The 16,302-nt window shown below is 47.3% G+C and overlaps 1 protein-coding gene across 3 annotated transcripts in view; it reads right to left on the bottom strand.

Annotated features, from left to right (window-relative positions):
• Positions 1 to 16,302, bottom strand: part of LOC121309690 (ral guanine nucleotide dissociation stimulator-like) — a 30,663-nt gene that overhangs the window by 1,561 nt on the left and 12,800 nt on the right. For 2 of the 3 annotated variants that reach the window (XM_041242777.1, XM_041242775.1), the window contains exons 2-17: positions 8,422 to 8,532; positions 8,059 to 8,252; positions 7,767 to 7,841; positions 7,462 to 7,655; positions 6,915 to 7,036; positions 6,437 to 6,652; positions 6,118 to 6,306; positions 4,352 to 4,429; positions 3,621 to 3,707; positions 3,258 to 3,290; positions 2,698 to 2,819; positions 2,234 to 2,329; positions 1,912 to 2,128; positions 1,623 to 1,697; positions 811 to 1,062; positions 237 to 351 (exon numbers count right to left, since the gene is read on the bottom strand). In XM_041242777.1, coding sequence (XP_041098711.1) covers positions 237 to 351; positions 811 to 1,062; positions 1,623 to 1,697; positions 1,912 to 2,128; positions 2,234 to 2,329; positions 2,698 to 2,819; positions 3,258 to 3,290; positions 3,621 to 3,707; positions 4,352 to 4,429; positions 6,118 to 6,306; positions 6,437 to 6,652; positions 6,915 to 7,036; positions 7,462 to 7,655; positions 7,767 to 7,841; positions 8,059 to 8,252; positions 8,422 to 8,532 — 2,176 coding nt within the window. The remainder of the gene's footprint in view (positions 1 to 236; positions 352 to 810; positions 1,063 to 1,622; positions 1,698 to 1,911; positions 2,129 to 2,233; positions 2,330 to 2,697; positions 2,820 to 3,257; positions 3,291 to 3,620; positions 3,708 to 4,351; positions 4,430 to 6,117; positions 6,307 to 6,436; positions 6,653 to 6,914; positions 7,037 to 7,461; positions 7,656 to 7,766; positions 7,842 to 8,058; positions 8,253 to 8,421; positions 8,533 to 16,302) is intronic. The other variant, XM_041242776.1, reaches the window with a different exon arrangement.

Raw genomic sequence — 16,302 nt, forward strand, 5'->3', positions numbered from 1 at the left:
CACAAGCACAGTCATGGATTTCAATAGAAACGAGTGTGGTTACCGTGGCATCAAAAGCCTACAAGTACCTCCACTGCTTGTTTTCAAACACACTTTCCCTTGAAGGCGTGTTGAACAAACCGAAACGTTGGGAAGTTGACTCTTTTGAGCACAATCTCCCGAGTCGGTATTTCTGTAACATCGTATATGTTTCCTGCTCATTTTCTATTGCTGTGTTTGAAGCTGGACAGGCTGACCTTTCTCCTCGGAGATGACCTGGACCAGCTCGTAGTCTTCCGGCCGCTCGCGTTCCAGGTTGTGTTTCACCATGGCCTTGCGGACCACCACGGGGGTCTTATCCTGACTCGTCACCTGCGGGGAAACGAGAGTCTTTACTGGGGTCACAGGATCTCTGCTAGTCACCAGTGCAAACAGGCAGGGCTGGGAATAAGACTCCCATTGTACAGCTGTTTGATCCACTCCTGTTTTTGCTAAGACACACCTGTGCTTGTTACCTGTACCTATCCCTGGCATCAGATGTCCGAATTGTTTATTTCGGTTTACTTTTTAGGACGTTTTGTTACTGTGTAAAAAATACCACGCTAATGACGTTTTGGAGTAAACAGCTTTGAATCCCAAAGTGTATTATAAAAAAGCATTGAGAAAAATTCAATACATATTTTATAGTTTTGGCACAGCAACTCCATCGAGTTCACAAATGTAATTTAAACTTTTTTTTTTGATGATAATAGCATGCATTCTATATACAGTATACTATAGCGATATTTTTTGGTGTGAATACAGCCCACCAGCAGGGGGCGCCCTCCTCACCAGGATGCTCTTGTACATGTTGCCGTTGTCCACGTCCAGGCTGACCCGGATGATGCAGCAGTCGTCCACCTGCTGGTTATACAGGGGCAGGGACAGGGAGGAGTAGCTGGAGAAGCCGGAGACGGAGCGCTTGTGCGAGCGGGAGGCCGTGACGGGAGTGGAGGAGAACGAGGAGGACGAGGCGCTGCTGGAACCCGAGCCCGAGCAGATCCCAGACGTCTCCAGAGAGGAGATGGACGTGGACTCCCAGAACTGAGGGGACAGAACGGAGCACAGCTTTTAACACAGCTAGCAGACGCAATGCACACTTGCTGATCTCTGTTCTCGGCACTCATCTCTGCTCTAGGTTCTAGGCAGTGATCTGCGTTCTAGGTTCTAGGCACGTATCTCTGTTCTAGGTTCTAAGCACATCTCTGTCCCAGGTTCCAGGCAGTGATCTCTGTTCTAGGTTCTAGGCGCGTATCTCTGTTCTAGGTTCTAGGCACATCTCTGTTCTAGGTTCTAAGCAGTGATCTGTGTTCTAGGTTTGAGCTGCTGTAGTTCTGCCAGGTTTTTTTAATGTCTTTACGTTTACAATGAAGCCCAAGATTAGTGATAATGAGGGTCCGTGGACCCAAACGTGAAATCTGTATTAATCATGTTAAAATGAAAAGGGGATATTTTCACAAGGCTACTTTTAGTTAAGTGTGCTGTATTAGGTATTATTATTATGATTAGGTCTCTGATGATGATGATGACGAAGTGGGATGGAGTGTTTGGGTGCAGTTCTCCCTCATGGAGCTGATGAAAGTAGATTCTTAGAGTATATGTACCGTGAGAATCTGCTCTGGAAGGTGGCTCCCCTTGCCTAAGGCAGAGTTGGAATGTTTTACAGTAGACGTGGCATTCTACAAAGGAATTAAACGCCAGTCACAAAAGGTACAGCAATTGCATATTAAAAACAAAACAGTGTAAGTTTAAGGATGTTGCAGGTCAGCACTGCCCGTTTAAGACATGCTTCACATTTCCTAGCTATGACTAATTTATATATTGCTTGACATGTAAATCGCAGTGAGACCCTAACCAGGCCCACAGTCCAGGTCAGTTTGAACACAAACCCACCTTCTTCTCGGTCGTGTCGGGGGACTCGGAGACGAAGCTGATGTTGATCTCCTCCACGTCGGAGCTGGAGGAGCCGGCCGAGGTCACGCTGAGGGAGTCCCCCCCATCTCCCCCCCCTCCGCCCCCTAGGTAGGGTCCGTAGCGCAGCTGCTCGAAGGACTTGGAGTGGGAGCTCCCAGCGCTGCTGCAGCCTGGCTCCCCACTGGCAGGCTGCCGACTGCAAAAACAACACGGCCATCAGATACATTCAATTTGCAATACTTATGCAATTCCCGGCTCCAGACCCAAGGGGTGCAATGTAAGATAGAACAGAAACACTCACTCGCTCCATCGCTTGATGATCCCTGTGTTTTTCTTGGCTTTCAGGGTGTTGCTGGCGGACTCAGACAGGGGTTCAATCTCACACGACTGGCTGTAACTGTGGAGAGAACAGACAAGCCACAGGTTAGCAGCCAGACCGGGGCTGTACCAGAATGAAGCTCTTAAATCAGGTTTAAACTCCCATTCACTGCTGGATTACTCCCCGAGTTAGGGGCTCTTCCCCTCTCACACGCTGCCTGCTTATCGCAGGCTTGTAACACACCCCTCTCCTCCCCAGTCCTTCTCTTCATGAACAAATTGTCTAGTGGAAGAGAGGACCACAATCCTCTGGGTACAGGATCACTGATTAGCTTTTGAGATCTGACTAATCAAGACTACACAAACGATCATTGTCCCGACCCTATGGCAGTCACTGTCCTGCACTGCCCTGCTCCCCCAGAAGCACAGGGCTCTGCCGGTCCTCACCTCTCTGCCTCGCTGAGCCTCTCCAGCCCGGACAGCCACTCCACAAACAGGGAGTCCTGGACGAAGTTGTAGTTGTTACAGGCTGACTGCAGTAGCTTGATCTGGGCGATCACCTCAAACTCCTGCAAGGGAAGAGAGAGAAGATCTAACCATCCCAGTAAAGGGTAACCAATGAGGCTTTCGATTACATGCAGGGACCACGTTGTATTAATAATTATCATTCTGCACAGGGTAAGATTTGTTATAAAAAAGCTCAGAGGAGTCTTGTAGGTCTACCTTGTTTCCCAAACACAATTTTGTTTGTTTTCTTTTTACAATTGAATTGATATCCTCACTCTTAACACAGCAGTACTGTATAGAGAAGGAGAACTCCACTCAGACGAGCAGACCAGTAAACTAATCTAACAGAGTGATCTATACCCATTTCAATTTATTTTCAGACTAATGTCGTTATCCTAGGGTAGGTAGTCTTCAGTGTGACTTCATCGGACTGCTTTGCTTTGCAAAGCGCTGGCTGCTTCACCTATTAGAACATTTAAAAAAAAAAAAAAAAATCTTACCTTTTTTCTTTTTTCAAAGTTTATTAATCCTCCCTGTGAAATAAAAACACAAATATATATTGTAGTTTATGAATCAATATTAATTTTCTCACCACATATTGGTAGACTATTGATCTATAGCAGAAGGTAAAAAAAATGGAAACTCTGTTCCCTTTAACTGAATGGAGTATAAACACAAGCAACGGTTCACTGAAGAAAGCCTTTCTTAGAAAGGAATCTTTCAGCAGTCGCATTGTGTTTTTGCACTGTACCATGCATTGAGCATGCATGCAATTGACCAGGCTCCAGTGGCCTTTGCTGTGCTGCAGGACACCTCTGTAAGGGAGCGATTGCTTTACAAAGCACTCCGGGGTCAGCACTCACCTCGAGATGGTCCTTCATGGCGGTGTCCATCATCACCAGGTCAGTGAGGAAGGTGCCCAGGTAGGGGATGGTTCCTTGCATCACACCCTGAAACAGCAAGGTTAGGAGCCAGGGTCAAACACAGAGAGAGGGGATTTGGAACCGACTGAACCAGACCCCCACTGCTGGGAATAGAGTCTGAGTGGAATCTGATGCTCAGTGATAACAATGATAAATTATTTACAACACGCAAAAGATAACATTGATGTGCATTTTGATGTCATTTGTATGCATTTGTAATTATGCACATATCAATTAAAGCCAATATACCAAGTATCAAAAAGCTACCTTTGGGCCACTTTGCAATGCTTTCTGCAAGGACGGAAATAAGACTCCTGATGCATAGCAGTTCCACCCATTCCAGGTTTTACTACCAGCTTGATTAGCCACAGTGTGCAGGTAACAAGCTCAGGTGTGTTCTATTAAACTGAAAGGTAAAACCAGGCATGGATCAAAGTGCTAGGCAATGGGAGTCTTATTATTTCCCTCCCTGGTTTCTGTACTAAGAGGGTGCAAGGGACTTGCTGGTCATTGAGGGAGCCTGCACCCTCTACAGACCTGGCTTGACCACTAGGGGGAAATGATGCAGAAGACAGCCTGCAACTCAACCAAGAACACTAGAGGGCGCCTTTGGATCGAGTCAGGTCTTTCCAGGCATGCGACCGGCAGCTGCTCCACCTGTCTGCACCTACCAGCTCTCTCTGCTGCTGCTGCCGTTTCTGCGCCCGCTTGGGGTTGATCTCCAGTGTGGCGAACTTTGAGGTGCCCTCCTGGAGACAGAAACACAAACAGGGGCTTGTTTATTGAGGCGTGCCTTTAAAAACACACACAATCCGGAGAGCTCAGGGCGTCTTTGCCGATGTCTCTCCTGTTTAAATACACAAGGGTATCATCGGAAACTAGCAGAATTATTTTTTTTTTTTTTTTTGAGTGTTTAGGTAGAAACCGAGTCATAATGAAAAAGTGCACGCCTCCTGCGAACGAAACCTGCGTAGGTAGGCAGGACCTGATCAGTCTAAAATTAGACAGCGGTCTTTCTCTTCCACAATGGAAAAGATCGAATAAAGGCACTTCACATAATATGCAGACATATATGACTGACTCAAGCTAACTATGTAGTCAAGCAGCATTCTGAAACGCCTACTAGCACTCACAGAATCTCAGCAATGAAAAATATTTATTGGTTACTGGTTTGCGTTGCATATTTTAATGGGATAAGCCTATAAACGCTTAGGTAAAACTTATTTTTTAGCACCAGTATTGGGCTACCTAATGTAATCTTAGGGCAGGGAAGATGGTGCTAATTTGGAGCTGTGAAATCAGACAAACATCTTGGTCCTTAAACATACGGTACTTTCTATACTGACTCATGCATACTGTGACTGGGAGATAACAGTGCAGCCAGCACCCTCCCTCGCCCCCACCTCCTCCTGGGATATCCCTCTGTAATCAGCTCACACATGGGGATTCCAGCCAGCTCTGAGGTGGGGCTCTAATCAGACCAGGCAGCCTGCTGTGACATCAGCAGGGATTCCCTCTCACTACCCAACCTCACCTTCCAGCCAAGCCCCGCCCCCTCCTCCTGGCAGGGAAGGTATTCTGGAGAACATGCATTCTGCTGGCTCCTGGAGGAACGGCATCAGTCACGCTGGATAGCACATATTCTATCTTGCCTTTTACAATCTACTGAGCGGGAGGGAGGGACGATGCCTGGAGCTCAGAGGAGTACCAGGGTGGGTATTTTACATTGATACTGAGGGGTCCAAAAAGTGCTGTGTGTTCCTGTCATGTTTTGAAGTCGGACCGCTCCTAAGAGACAAACGCTGGCAATATTTCTCAGTCACTGAAACTGAATTTGTCAGATTCACCACAGGAGCCTGCAGTAACCATATGTCTAATATTTTACTGGGTACTTTTAGAATTTTTCTGTCTAGTGTGCCTATATATCTTCTGGTCAAGGTGTCTTAATATGCACCTGTTTGAACTGAGCAACTCACTACTTTAAGAACTTTAAGCACATTATAAAATGTTTGGAAAGAGGCTGACCGCCAGCAGGCAGGGTACTTTATTAAATCTCTATGCTCGAGAGACTGCTTGCTCTTGACCTTTGCGGTCACTCAGCAGGCAGTTCCAGTCAGCAGAGCACGGCCGGTGATTCCCCACATCCTGCCTTGCTGAGCGCTGCACATTTCTTAGAATTACAGATATATTTACACACCCACACAGGCTCTCTGAACTGACTAGCTGGCTTCTCTGTAATTAATGACCCAAACCCACTTAAAAACCACAGCAGCAGGCCCGCCCTGTGTATCACCTGGCATCGGTTCCTACAGCCTGCTAGCGGGGGGCTGCACTAGGGAGCGGTGGGCATTGCTTATCAATCAATACCCAACTGGGGGTTAGATTCACACAACAACTCAAGATGACTTCACACTTGATCAAGACGAAGCTCCCTCACCTTGATGAGCAGCTCCCGGCTCAGGGAGTGGTTGTTCTCGTCGGAGAAGATTTCCGACAGCTCGTGAAATATCCGGAAGTTTTCCCTGGACACCTCGTCCCAGGTCTTCTTGAGCCTGTGGATGGAGTTGCACTGCAGAGCCGAGAGGATCGCTCTGAGGGACGAGAAGTTCTTCAGGATCCGGCATTCCTAAAAGGACGCACAAAAATAACTGTCCAGTCACGACAAGGAAACCAACCAATGTGTCAGCTAATGCCTTTGTAACAATGTGTCGATAGAACCACAGAGATACACAATCTAGTTACAGGGTTAGCCTCACCCTGGCCACCTCGATCCACCGCTCCAGGATCTTGGCTCTCTGTGTGGGTTTGAGGGTCTTGTCGCTGAGGCAGGTGCTGATCACGCAGTTGGTGACGTTGTTGAACTGGGTGACCGTGGCGCGGATGGTGGGGGCGAGGTGCTCCTTCCCCTTCTTGTCTCTCTGAGACCAGGTGCTGCCCAGGCACTGATAGGGCACCACCTTCTTGAAGAGCTCCTGCCGGGGGCAAAGGGAGAAAAGGAAGACATTCAAATATTTAAACAGAAAAAAGTTCAGACAAATCGCTACAAGATGTACACACGTTGCATGCTGCGATTATTATAAAAATATAGTTTGATGTCTCTGTAACTGTTGTGGGTGGCTGCTTTCTTCTTTGACAGCCTAGACCAATTTCTCTCTTCAAAACAGGCTTTTGAGCTCGCCGGAGTTTGTATCCTCCGAAATTAGATTTCCACGTGCTCTGGCTGCACTCTCTTACCGCGTCCAAGAGCGTGAACTGCTCTGCCACCACGTCTTGCGGGAAGGACAGGAAGTCGGGCCGCTCCTCCTCGTATCCGTTCTCCTCCAGCATGGTGAAGGTGCAGGCTCTGTGGTCAAGCACTGCGGGGAGAGACAGAGCTTCAATATACCAAGCTCCTGGAAACGGCTCAGAGAACCAAATGCAGCACAATCTTCAAGGGAGCTGCACGATACAAGCCGACTTTCACCTCACTCAAGATCTGCTAGAACGCAGAGGCTCTGACTTTTTGTTGGGTGGATATTAGCTTGTATCAGCTTTACACTGTTCTGCATAACAACCATTAAAAAAAAAAAAGTGATATCAATTCTTTCTTATGCAAACTATCTAATAGTAGAGACAATCTGATGGACAGAAACATCAGATGGCTGAATCACATCAAAGTGTGTGTGTATCAGTGCGTGCATGCATGTGCATGGCTGTGCCAGTGCAAGCGCGTGTGGGTGTGTGTGTGCATGCATGCGTGTGCCAGTGCAAGAGTGTGTGGGTGCGTGCGTGTACTGCGTACCCTCATTCTCCGGCGCGCGGTGCTGTTTCTGGTGGAACTGGGCCAGCAGGTTGCAGGCTCTCCTCTCCAGGTCCGAGCCGGGGAAGTTGAGGTGCAGGTAGGAGATGAGCTGCCTCAGACACCCATACTCCGGGGGCTTCCAGAAATCATCAGAGTACTGATCCAGCCAGGCGCCCAGGATCGACGAGATAGTGCTGCGACACAGTCACACAGGACAACATTACACAGGGCTCGGGTTTGCCAGCAGGGCACCAAGGGGCATGAATAAGACACGGGTGCATTTCACTGCAGTCAAAACTACCTACTTCTTCAGCTCTGTCCGGTCATCCCCGGTCAGTCTGGAGCCCTCTGCGCTGGAGTGGTGGTGCAGCTTCGCATACCTGGAACCAAGCAGGGGAGCAGTGGCTTTTACTTCAAGGTTAACAAAACGGTTTCCAACAAACAAAAAGCCTCGCCTCCCCCGGCTGCAGACAGTCAACTGGAGACTAGGAGGTCATTATCTGTCACCAGGTTTCAACAGGCGTGACATCACTGGGAAACACAACGATACCCTCTCAGGCTTTTCGTCTTGACCCTCGACCTCCGGGGCTGGCCTACCTGTTTAGCAGGAGATCCAGCACTTGCTTTGTGCTTGCGAAGGAGCGGTAAGTGCACAGGAATATGGTCACGTAGGTCGAGTCGTTTCCCCTGAAGGCTGACACCAGATACTCCACCAGCTTTTCCAGAGTGCCGGCCTTGATGGTGCGCACCTTACAGGTCTCGTAGAGGCTCAGAGCCGCCTCCGTCTCCACCTGGACACAGCACAACACAGTCAGACAGGGGACTCCACCTCTGCACTTGGATCAAACCATGTGCCCACTTCTAAAACACCTCAATCTAATACGGGCCAGCGTGCCTTTGCATATCAAGCACCTCATCTGTCAGATACTACCCCCCCCCGCCCCTCCTCCTAGTACTCACCCCCAGCCACCGCTGCCCCTTGCTGGCTGCCTGGTGCACCTGCACCTTCCTGAGTGTGATGGTGTAGATCGCTCCCTCCTCCACCTCCTCGCCGATCTCCTGAGTCGAGCTCTGAAACAGCAGCAAAGCAACTCCCATTACATTGCACTGGGTTCCCCCATGAAGTACCAAATGCATTCCTCTTTGAAAAGATCAGAGCATCGCTGGGTCCTACTTTGAGGGTAGATCCATGACTACGTGCTCCAGGGGTCCTGAACCAAGCTACTAATCTCTGGTAACCACAAAGCTAACAGCCTGGCCCAGGTAGAGCAAAGAGGTTTGACAAAAACAACAGCAAAGCAACATCAAGTGGCCTTCAGAGAGGCCTGCAGCCACGTGCATCAGCAGAGGGAGCAGAAAGACACAGGCTGCACTGCTTGCTAGCCTGTCTGGCTACAATATACCACATAAACCAACCCAACTCTGCCGGCAGTCTCCCAGGGACAACAGCTACAGTAGACCCCCCCTCCCTCCACGACAGCCTGCCAATCAGAAGCAAGATCACTCTCACTCTCTTGGAGGGACTCTGGCTGCCCACCCAGGAGGATTGTGGGTAACTGAACGGACACAGACCACAACCACTCGCTAGGGTGTCCGTTTTCCAATTTCAAAGAACCAACCAGAAAAGCAGGATTAAAACAGCAGCCGCACTGATTAAACAAGAGGGATTATTAGACGCTAAAGTCCTGTTTGTCATTTGCATGCTAAACGATGTTTTATCAGTGCGATGCAATTCCCAGCAGATAAGACTCTCAAGGCGTTCTATTCTTTTTTTTTATTGTGAAAGATGGGTGCTGTGTGTTTTTGTAATCGTTTTCGTCTGTCCCGTGCGTGTCTATTCCACCGAGGAAAAGCGAGTTCTCAAAGCTGCACACTGAAAGAACGCTCTGTGCTGTACTGTTCCGTTTAATTAAAAACACCCCTGATAAACTGTCCCGGCGATAATTCAACGCGCCAGGACGTATTTACAGAACATGGGGTTCCAATGTGACTTGTTCTGGGGAGAACAAGCAAACAGCGCTCCCTCCACGCAGTGCGTTTCAAGATTTTATTTAGGTAATAAAGAGAGCTAGTCTCAATACTAATAAAGACAGCTAGTCTCAATACTGAATGAACTTGAGATTGCAGAAAAGTGCTGCTGAGAGGTTTGTAACTGGAGCGGGTGGCGAGGAGGGACTTTACTGCATTTAACCCTTTCATGCCTGACGTTTTGAAAGAAGCTGGAAAATCTAAAGTTGTTTTGGGCACATAATATTTTTCATTGACATTTTTTCCATTGCTTTATGGGGGGGGGGGGGGGGGGGGCATCCTCATATGAGGTCGTCGTGCATGAATGGATTAATATATTTAATGCAATTTAGCCATTACTGCAACTGAATAAAATAGATAATTGATGTTAAGAAATTACTGTGTTTAACTAAACTGGGTTTCATAGTGTTTTGTAGCTAAAAATCTGAGCTGCAGGCTTATATCTTATACACACATGCCCACAAACTTAACTGGCAAGCTGGTGTGCAAATAAACAACGTTGATAATAATGAAGAAAAGATATGGCACGCCTTTCGGCTGAATCAATATGCATTCTAACACAGAGGTTATCTTGTGCTTTTGTATCATTGCAGATCTGTGTATACTTCCTGCATACCACACAGAACACCCCCACCCCCCCAGTCATGGTATGACTCACAAGGTTAGTCACACACATACTCTCACTGGCAGTTCCCATGGCAACCAGGCCTTGTTTTGTTTATTGCTGTAATGAAACCCACAGACCTGACAACACTCCCCTACAGATCTCTGAGTGTCAGTATGAGTTCTTAAAGGGGAAGGCTGTTGCAGTACCACTGAATTACACTCCACGATTAAAACAGCACAGACAAGTAGCGCAAGGCCTGTCTCGTCTCCACGGCGACGGCTGGGCCGCCCCTCGGTTCTCCGAACCTGATCGGAGTGTTTTTCTGAGAACAGGCCTCTCGATTTGAAACAGATTTTAATTCACTTCGTAGTGAAGTGATCGACTGTCGGACTTGTTTTTTTTTTTTCTAAATTAAATAACAGCCTATTTAAATTACAGAAGAACTACACCATCCCAGACAGACTGGAGCAGCTTCCTGTTTATTACTGCTGTGTGTCTCATTTAATTTAACCCCTTTGTTTTGTTTCATTTTATTTTATCCTGTTTTTCATGCAAAAATAAGAAAGTTGGTATCCTTTTTATTTGTGGAACGCACAGGTCTCTTGTAGCTTAAAAGGCCGTTGTTTTTTTTATATTTATTGTTGAACTTGGGAATTGCTCCTGAAGCAACTTTACCGCTCTCCTAAAGACAGCCCAGAAGTCAAACACTGAGATGCAGGCTGACCTGTGTACTCCAATTCAATAGCTTGCTATATTCAAAAACACAAATACAGCCTCTTCTGCTATTTGGTATCTGTTTAGAGCATCGCCACGGCGAAGAGCAGGAGGCAGAGGGAACTCCCTGAGCAGCGCAGCGTGACAGGGTGAGAGCGTGGGGGCAAGGGGACTCTGATAAGGAGGGTGTGGGGGACAGTCACACAGGAGAGATTACGTGGAAGAACACGTCTCCCTTGCTGTCGTCTTGCGAGCAAGCCATTCGCAATAGCTGGACTGTTCAATCATCTCTGCAGTATTTATGAGTGTTGACAGGCTGTGGGCACATAGTTACATGCAAACAAACAAAGCAAATGTTTTTCAGCTATATACCATGCAAAGCCATTTTGGAATTACTGGTCCACTGTAAATCTAGTACATGCCTTGAGCAATAAAGCTATCCAAAACCATCCCAAAAACGATTAAACCCTAGAATACTGGGATTCAAATACAATACCGACTCGGGGCTGCATTGCATAGCAGTTTCATCCACTCCTGGTTTTACTAGGAGTTTAACAAGGCATTGAGATATACAAGTGCTCAGTTACCAAAAAAAAAAAAAAAAAAAAAAAAAAAAGAGAACCATGCTTAAATTTAATTTGAACTATGTCAACATCATAACTTAAATAGACTTCAAAAACATTGTTACTATAGAGAAGCTGTATTGTATAAACTAGAGGAAATAGCATTCCCTATAATAGTAATATGCCCTTTAGATAGATAGATAGATAGATAGATAGATAGATAGATAGATAGATAGATAGATAGATAGAGTGTTCACAATTCACAATCCGAGGCATTCACCGGAGCTGTATCTGTGGCACTGACATCTGTTATGTTAACCTGGAAACTAGGGGTGCTCACAGCATGCACGTATATTGAGGCATGCACAAACACACCTACAAGTACCTCCATGGTTTATTTTCAAACACACTTTCCCTGGACAAAGGTATGTTTTACACACCGCAGCACTGGGCAGATGGCTCTTTTCAGCATAAACTTCAAAGCCTAATACACACGCTGGACATGTTGCGCTAATTAGCTTTAAACAATTTCAGCTTCAGCCTGATTTGAATTACAGAGCGACCGTCAGTCAGCCTATAAAGTTAGTGATCAAACACTCTCTGTGTAGCGGTTTTCCTTTCTCACTGGCAGCTACCAAATACAGCCGGCAGCACACCCTGATTTGATTTCCGAATGCACGATATTGTTTTCTGCTCTATGGTTTTGCTCCATGCATTTCTGATTCAGCAGTAGAGAGCTGGGAGTGGATATCCCTGCCTCGGTCTAACTGTTAGCAAAACCAGGTCAACCCCCCCACCTCCCTCCCTGCTCCTAATACACCAGCAATCAGCCTGACCTACATCTCACTCTAATTATATTGTTGATGGGGCAGTTCTTCTTTCCAGCGCAGAAAGGACTGTTGTCCTGTACCACACAATGAAGCTCTCCTTTAGAAATCCTTCCCAGGCTCGTCCAGCAGGCTAACCAACTCCAGCAGCAGTGCTTCAGTGTTGATTTCAAGGTGGAGTTCCCAGGAACCAGTCCGCTAGGAGTCTGTTCCCACACCGCCACTCCCATGCCACTGTGGGTCAGTATTTTTCGGTCCGGTATCTGAAACCAGGCCTTGTGCATCACAACGACTAAGGAAGGAACTGTGCGTTTGCTGTGTGCAACAAGGCTGGTTAAATTTGACAGTTCAGCTAAGGGAATAACGTTCGCTCAATGCAAAACACAACATGGGGCTGCCATTGATTAAGCTGGGAAAGGTGTGTAATTGAACTGATTACAGCTACTATTATGCAGGTGTGCCGAGGTTCAACCACACCCCCAATTACACTGCAATTGCAATTAATTGCAAATAACGCGATTGCAACTGTAACAGAGCCGGGTCTGCTGTGGGCTCATGTACATTTGGAACTCCGAGGGGGGTGTTGAACAGATGACAAGCAGCGATTGGCTGGCACCTCCCTCTCAGCTCTGACTCACCTCCTGCCTTCCCCAGCATTCCATCCACGCATCACAAAAGAACTCCAGCTAATTGGGCAGAATTTCCCAGCAGTTCAGGAGCCCTGGAGCAGCGGAGCGCTTTCCACAATAGAGCCCATTCCACAGCAATCACGCGTCTGTAACCAGAGCTTTACTCTATCGCTCTGAAGACACACTTATTATTACAAAGCTTTCCAGATACAGGCTCAAGCAACCTCTACTATAGGCCACCTCTCTCCATAGCTTCAGACTGATTTAAAATTGCACTCACTGGAAAAGCTGCAGACAGTTTCCAAAGCAGTCCCAGGACGAAGGCAGGTGTAAGCCACAGTTAGAGTTACATACACAGCAAGCACACCCTTTCACCGCCCATGTGCTGCTGCATTCACTTCACATCACCTGCAACCACAAGGCTGCTTCAAATGATCAAACAGCAACCTCTTACACCGAGAACGGGATCCCAGTTCTGTGGGGTTTATTCCAGTCCGAGGGGGCAGAAAAAACAAAATCCTGCCTACCAATACAACCTCTCACTGCTGGTATGTTAAAATATTTAGGATCACCTGCATCTCTTAATAAATCAACACAATTAAACTATTTCGACAGTTTGCTGTATTCAGTAAAACTACAGTGAATATAGTTATTACTGAATGTGTCTGGCGTGGTGACCTTACTGTGTAAAAAAATTGAAATCCCTAAAATATCCAAAAGTATTTAGAGTGAAATACTGAAGAGGGAGGAAACACTGTAGCCAATGAAGGTGGAGGAATTTCCATGCGGTTTCAGCATATATTCAAGGCATGCCCATCTCTGATGCTATTTCTATGCTCAGCTGAGTAGCACAGCTGCATATTAGACCTGCTGCTCCTGACAGCTGGACAGGGCTTTGAAGTTTAATCGGCTTGGAGTTCGTTAAACTCACTACCTGGCACTGGACTCAGTGATCAATACATACTGTATCAGAGGGGCTAGCTCCATGTGTCCTGCCCACGTGATTTCTCTCTCTGTCTTTCAGTCAAAGGGGAGCATCCAGGCTGCCAGGCTCTTACAAAGAAGCCACGGCACTCACATGGTTTGTAAGCCCTGGAAACCGGAATAAAGGGTTCCCTTTGTGTGTCCCAAGTCCAGCTGACTCTCTCTCTCTCTCTCTCACACACAGTGAGATCTGAACGGGTCGCGCTCGCGCTCCCTGCCAGTGAACTTGAAAAGGTGTCATGCTGTATAAACCACCCGTTCATACTGAAAGCCGGGTTCCAAAGTGTTTCTTTGAACCACGGGTCACATTGTCCGAGAGGGTTCCAAAAATCAGATTTATTGAACTCAGTTCCTTGTGCACCTCGAGGGGCTCGACCTGCCTTTTCAGCTCCGACCTCACCCCGTGCATCAGCGCTCAAGTGCTTAAGTTATGTCATTTTAAAATAATGAGACCTGGCGAAGAGGCTGTTTGATCCCTTGGTATTTAGAGCACTGTGAACAATCTGGCAAGCTCGTCTTGCACAGCATCAGGCCCAGCCCGGGTGCAGGAAAAGGCTGGCACTGAATGCTTCCTCGTGGCTCAGTACTACAGCTGTTAACCCGAGTTCACGAGATGGCTTAAAATGACAAACACAGATCTGGAGCGTGCCTTTTGCTCAAGTCAGCAACGACATCACTCACATCTGATTACATAAACAGTAACGCCCTTGCATGAGCATGAACATATTTTCAGGTTAAGCAATTGAAAAACTGTCCTGCATATAGAAGTGAATAGCAGGATAAACACACACATGTAAAAGTGATAAAGCAAACAGAGCAGACCGATAAGAGTCATTATCAGCAAAGAGCAAAACAGCGGAAACACCTGCCATAAAGCGTCCCTGTTTCAACGAGTTTGCAAGTCCTTGACACGGCTCTTCAGAAGACACAACCGCGGAATGGTTTACCACTTCTGCAACTGAAGTTAGAGGTTGGACTCAGGTGGTTATTGATGGCGCTGGCATTCAGATTGAGGGACACCAGCGAAACGAGCGCGTGCTTCCTTCAGTCATCTCAAAAAGCACTGTTCCATCCCGTAACGGGACGTCTTTAACCTCTTCCTGGTGAGAGAGACTGCAGGGGAACCACCCAGAAGAGAAAAGGTGACTGCAGCGTTACCATGGTTACAGCACAAGCAGTGGATAAATCCCAGTTAACATTCGTCAAAGGGGCGGGGCATTTGTTAAACTACTGCTGTAGCGTTAAATGAGAAGCTACCGGAATGCCACTAAAATAAAGACTTTTCTAAACAACAATAATGATACAAATTCACATTTTATTTGTATACCAAACTTCTACAGTAGTAACACACATAACAGGCAGTGCATTGATCTCATTTCTAATTCAAACACAGGAGCCTATGCCTCACCGTGTGTTCTGAATGCTTTGCTGTGCAGCGATTCTGATTTGACAGAGCTGCAGTTTTTAGAAGGGATTCGGCTGATGCTACAGCAGATTGTCTTTCAGCACACAGGGTAATAAGAGTGAAGTTCTGTTATCTGTTACTCACTCTTAATTACAAGGAGTCCCGGCCCCCATGCTGGCTCGCAGTGATCTCACATCTACATAACAAACAGACCCTCATCCTGAACTGTGAAAGGGAGGCTTGTGATTTACACACAATCCCTTTCTCTGGACAGCAGCTTGCCAAATGGCACATGCTTGTTGCTGCATTGTGTCACACGAGCAATTTGAGCTCTCAGCGCTGTAGGGCAGGGGCAGGGGAGGGGTATGGAAGTCCAATACCAAACTGGTTTGTAATTCAGGATAATAATAAACATATTTCGCTAGACAGAATGAACTCGATCACTTTTGAAATCTTCAGTGGGCTGGGAGGCTGAACCCCGGTTCAGACTCTTCTTGATCAAGCACGCTGGTGTCACATGCTGTTTGTTTGTTTTGCTTTGATTCCAGAATCAACAACCGGATTCCACAGACCGTGGCACCGAATTAGGAAACAGGGAATAGGTCGCTGCACAATTAACAGCACACAGCTCTGTGCCGTTTTCAGTGATGGGCTTCCTTTGCAAGCAAAGACTCTGCCATCAATCTAAATTACAGTGCAGCGCCGCTCGTCTTGACAGATACAGGAGGAATGGGACGCTGCCCCTTTAAGGTCAGGCCTGTGTCTGGCAGGGAGCGCACTCCTGCTCTGTGGAGTTACTTAGTGAAATTGCTCCCGTTTCCCAAGAGACGTTCCAAGAGGTTTCAGGATCTCCAGTAATCTGTCAAAGTGCCGGCAGATCCATTAGGTTGCCCAAGCAGAGGCAGCAGTGACTCCTCTCCACACACAGAGCCGGGCTCAGCAGAGAGCACAGCCCCTCCAGGAAACCAGCACTGAGGAGAGACTGACACCGCATTACACACACACACACACAGAGCCGGGTTCAGCAGAGAGCACAGCCCCTCCAGGAAACCAGCACTGAGGAGAGACTGACACCGCATTACAC

This window comes from Polyodon spathula, unplaced genomic scaffold (genome assembly GCF_017654505.1).
Source record: "Polyodon spathula isolate WHYD16114869_AA unplaced genomic scaffold, ASM1765450v1 scaffolds_1422, whole genome shotgun sequence".
In the NCBI taxonomy this organism is placed as follows: Eukaryota; Metazoa; Chordata; class Actinopteri; order Acipenseriformes; family Polyodontidae; genus Polyodon; species Polyodon spathula.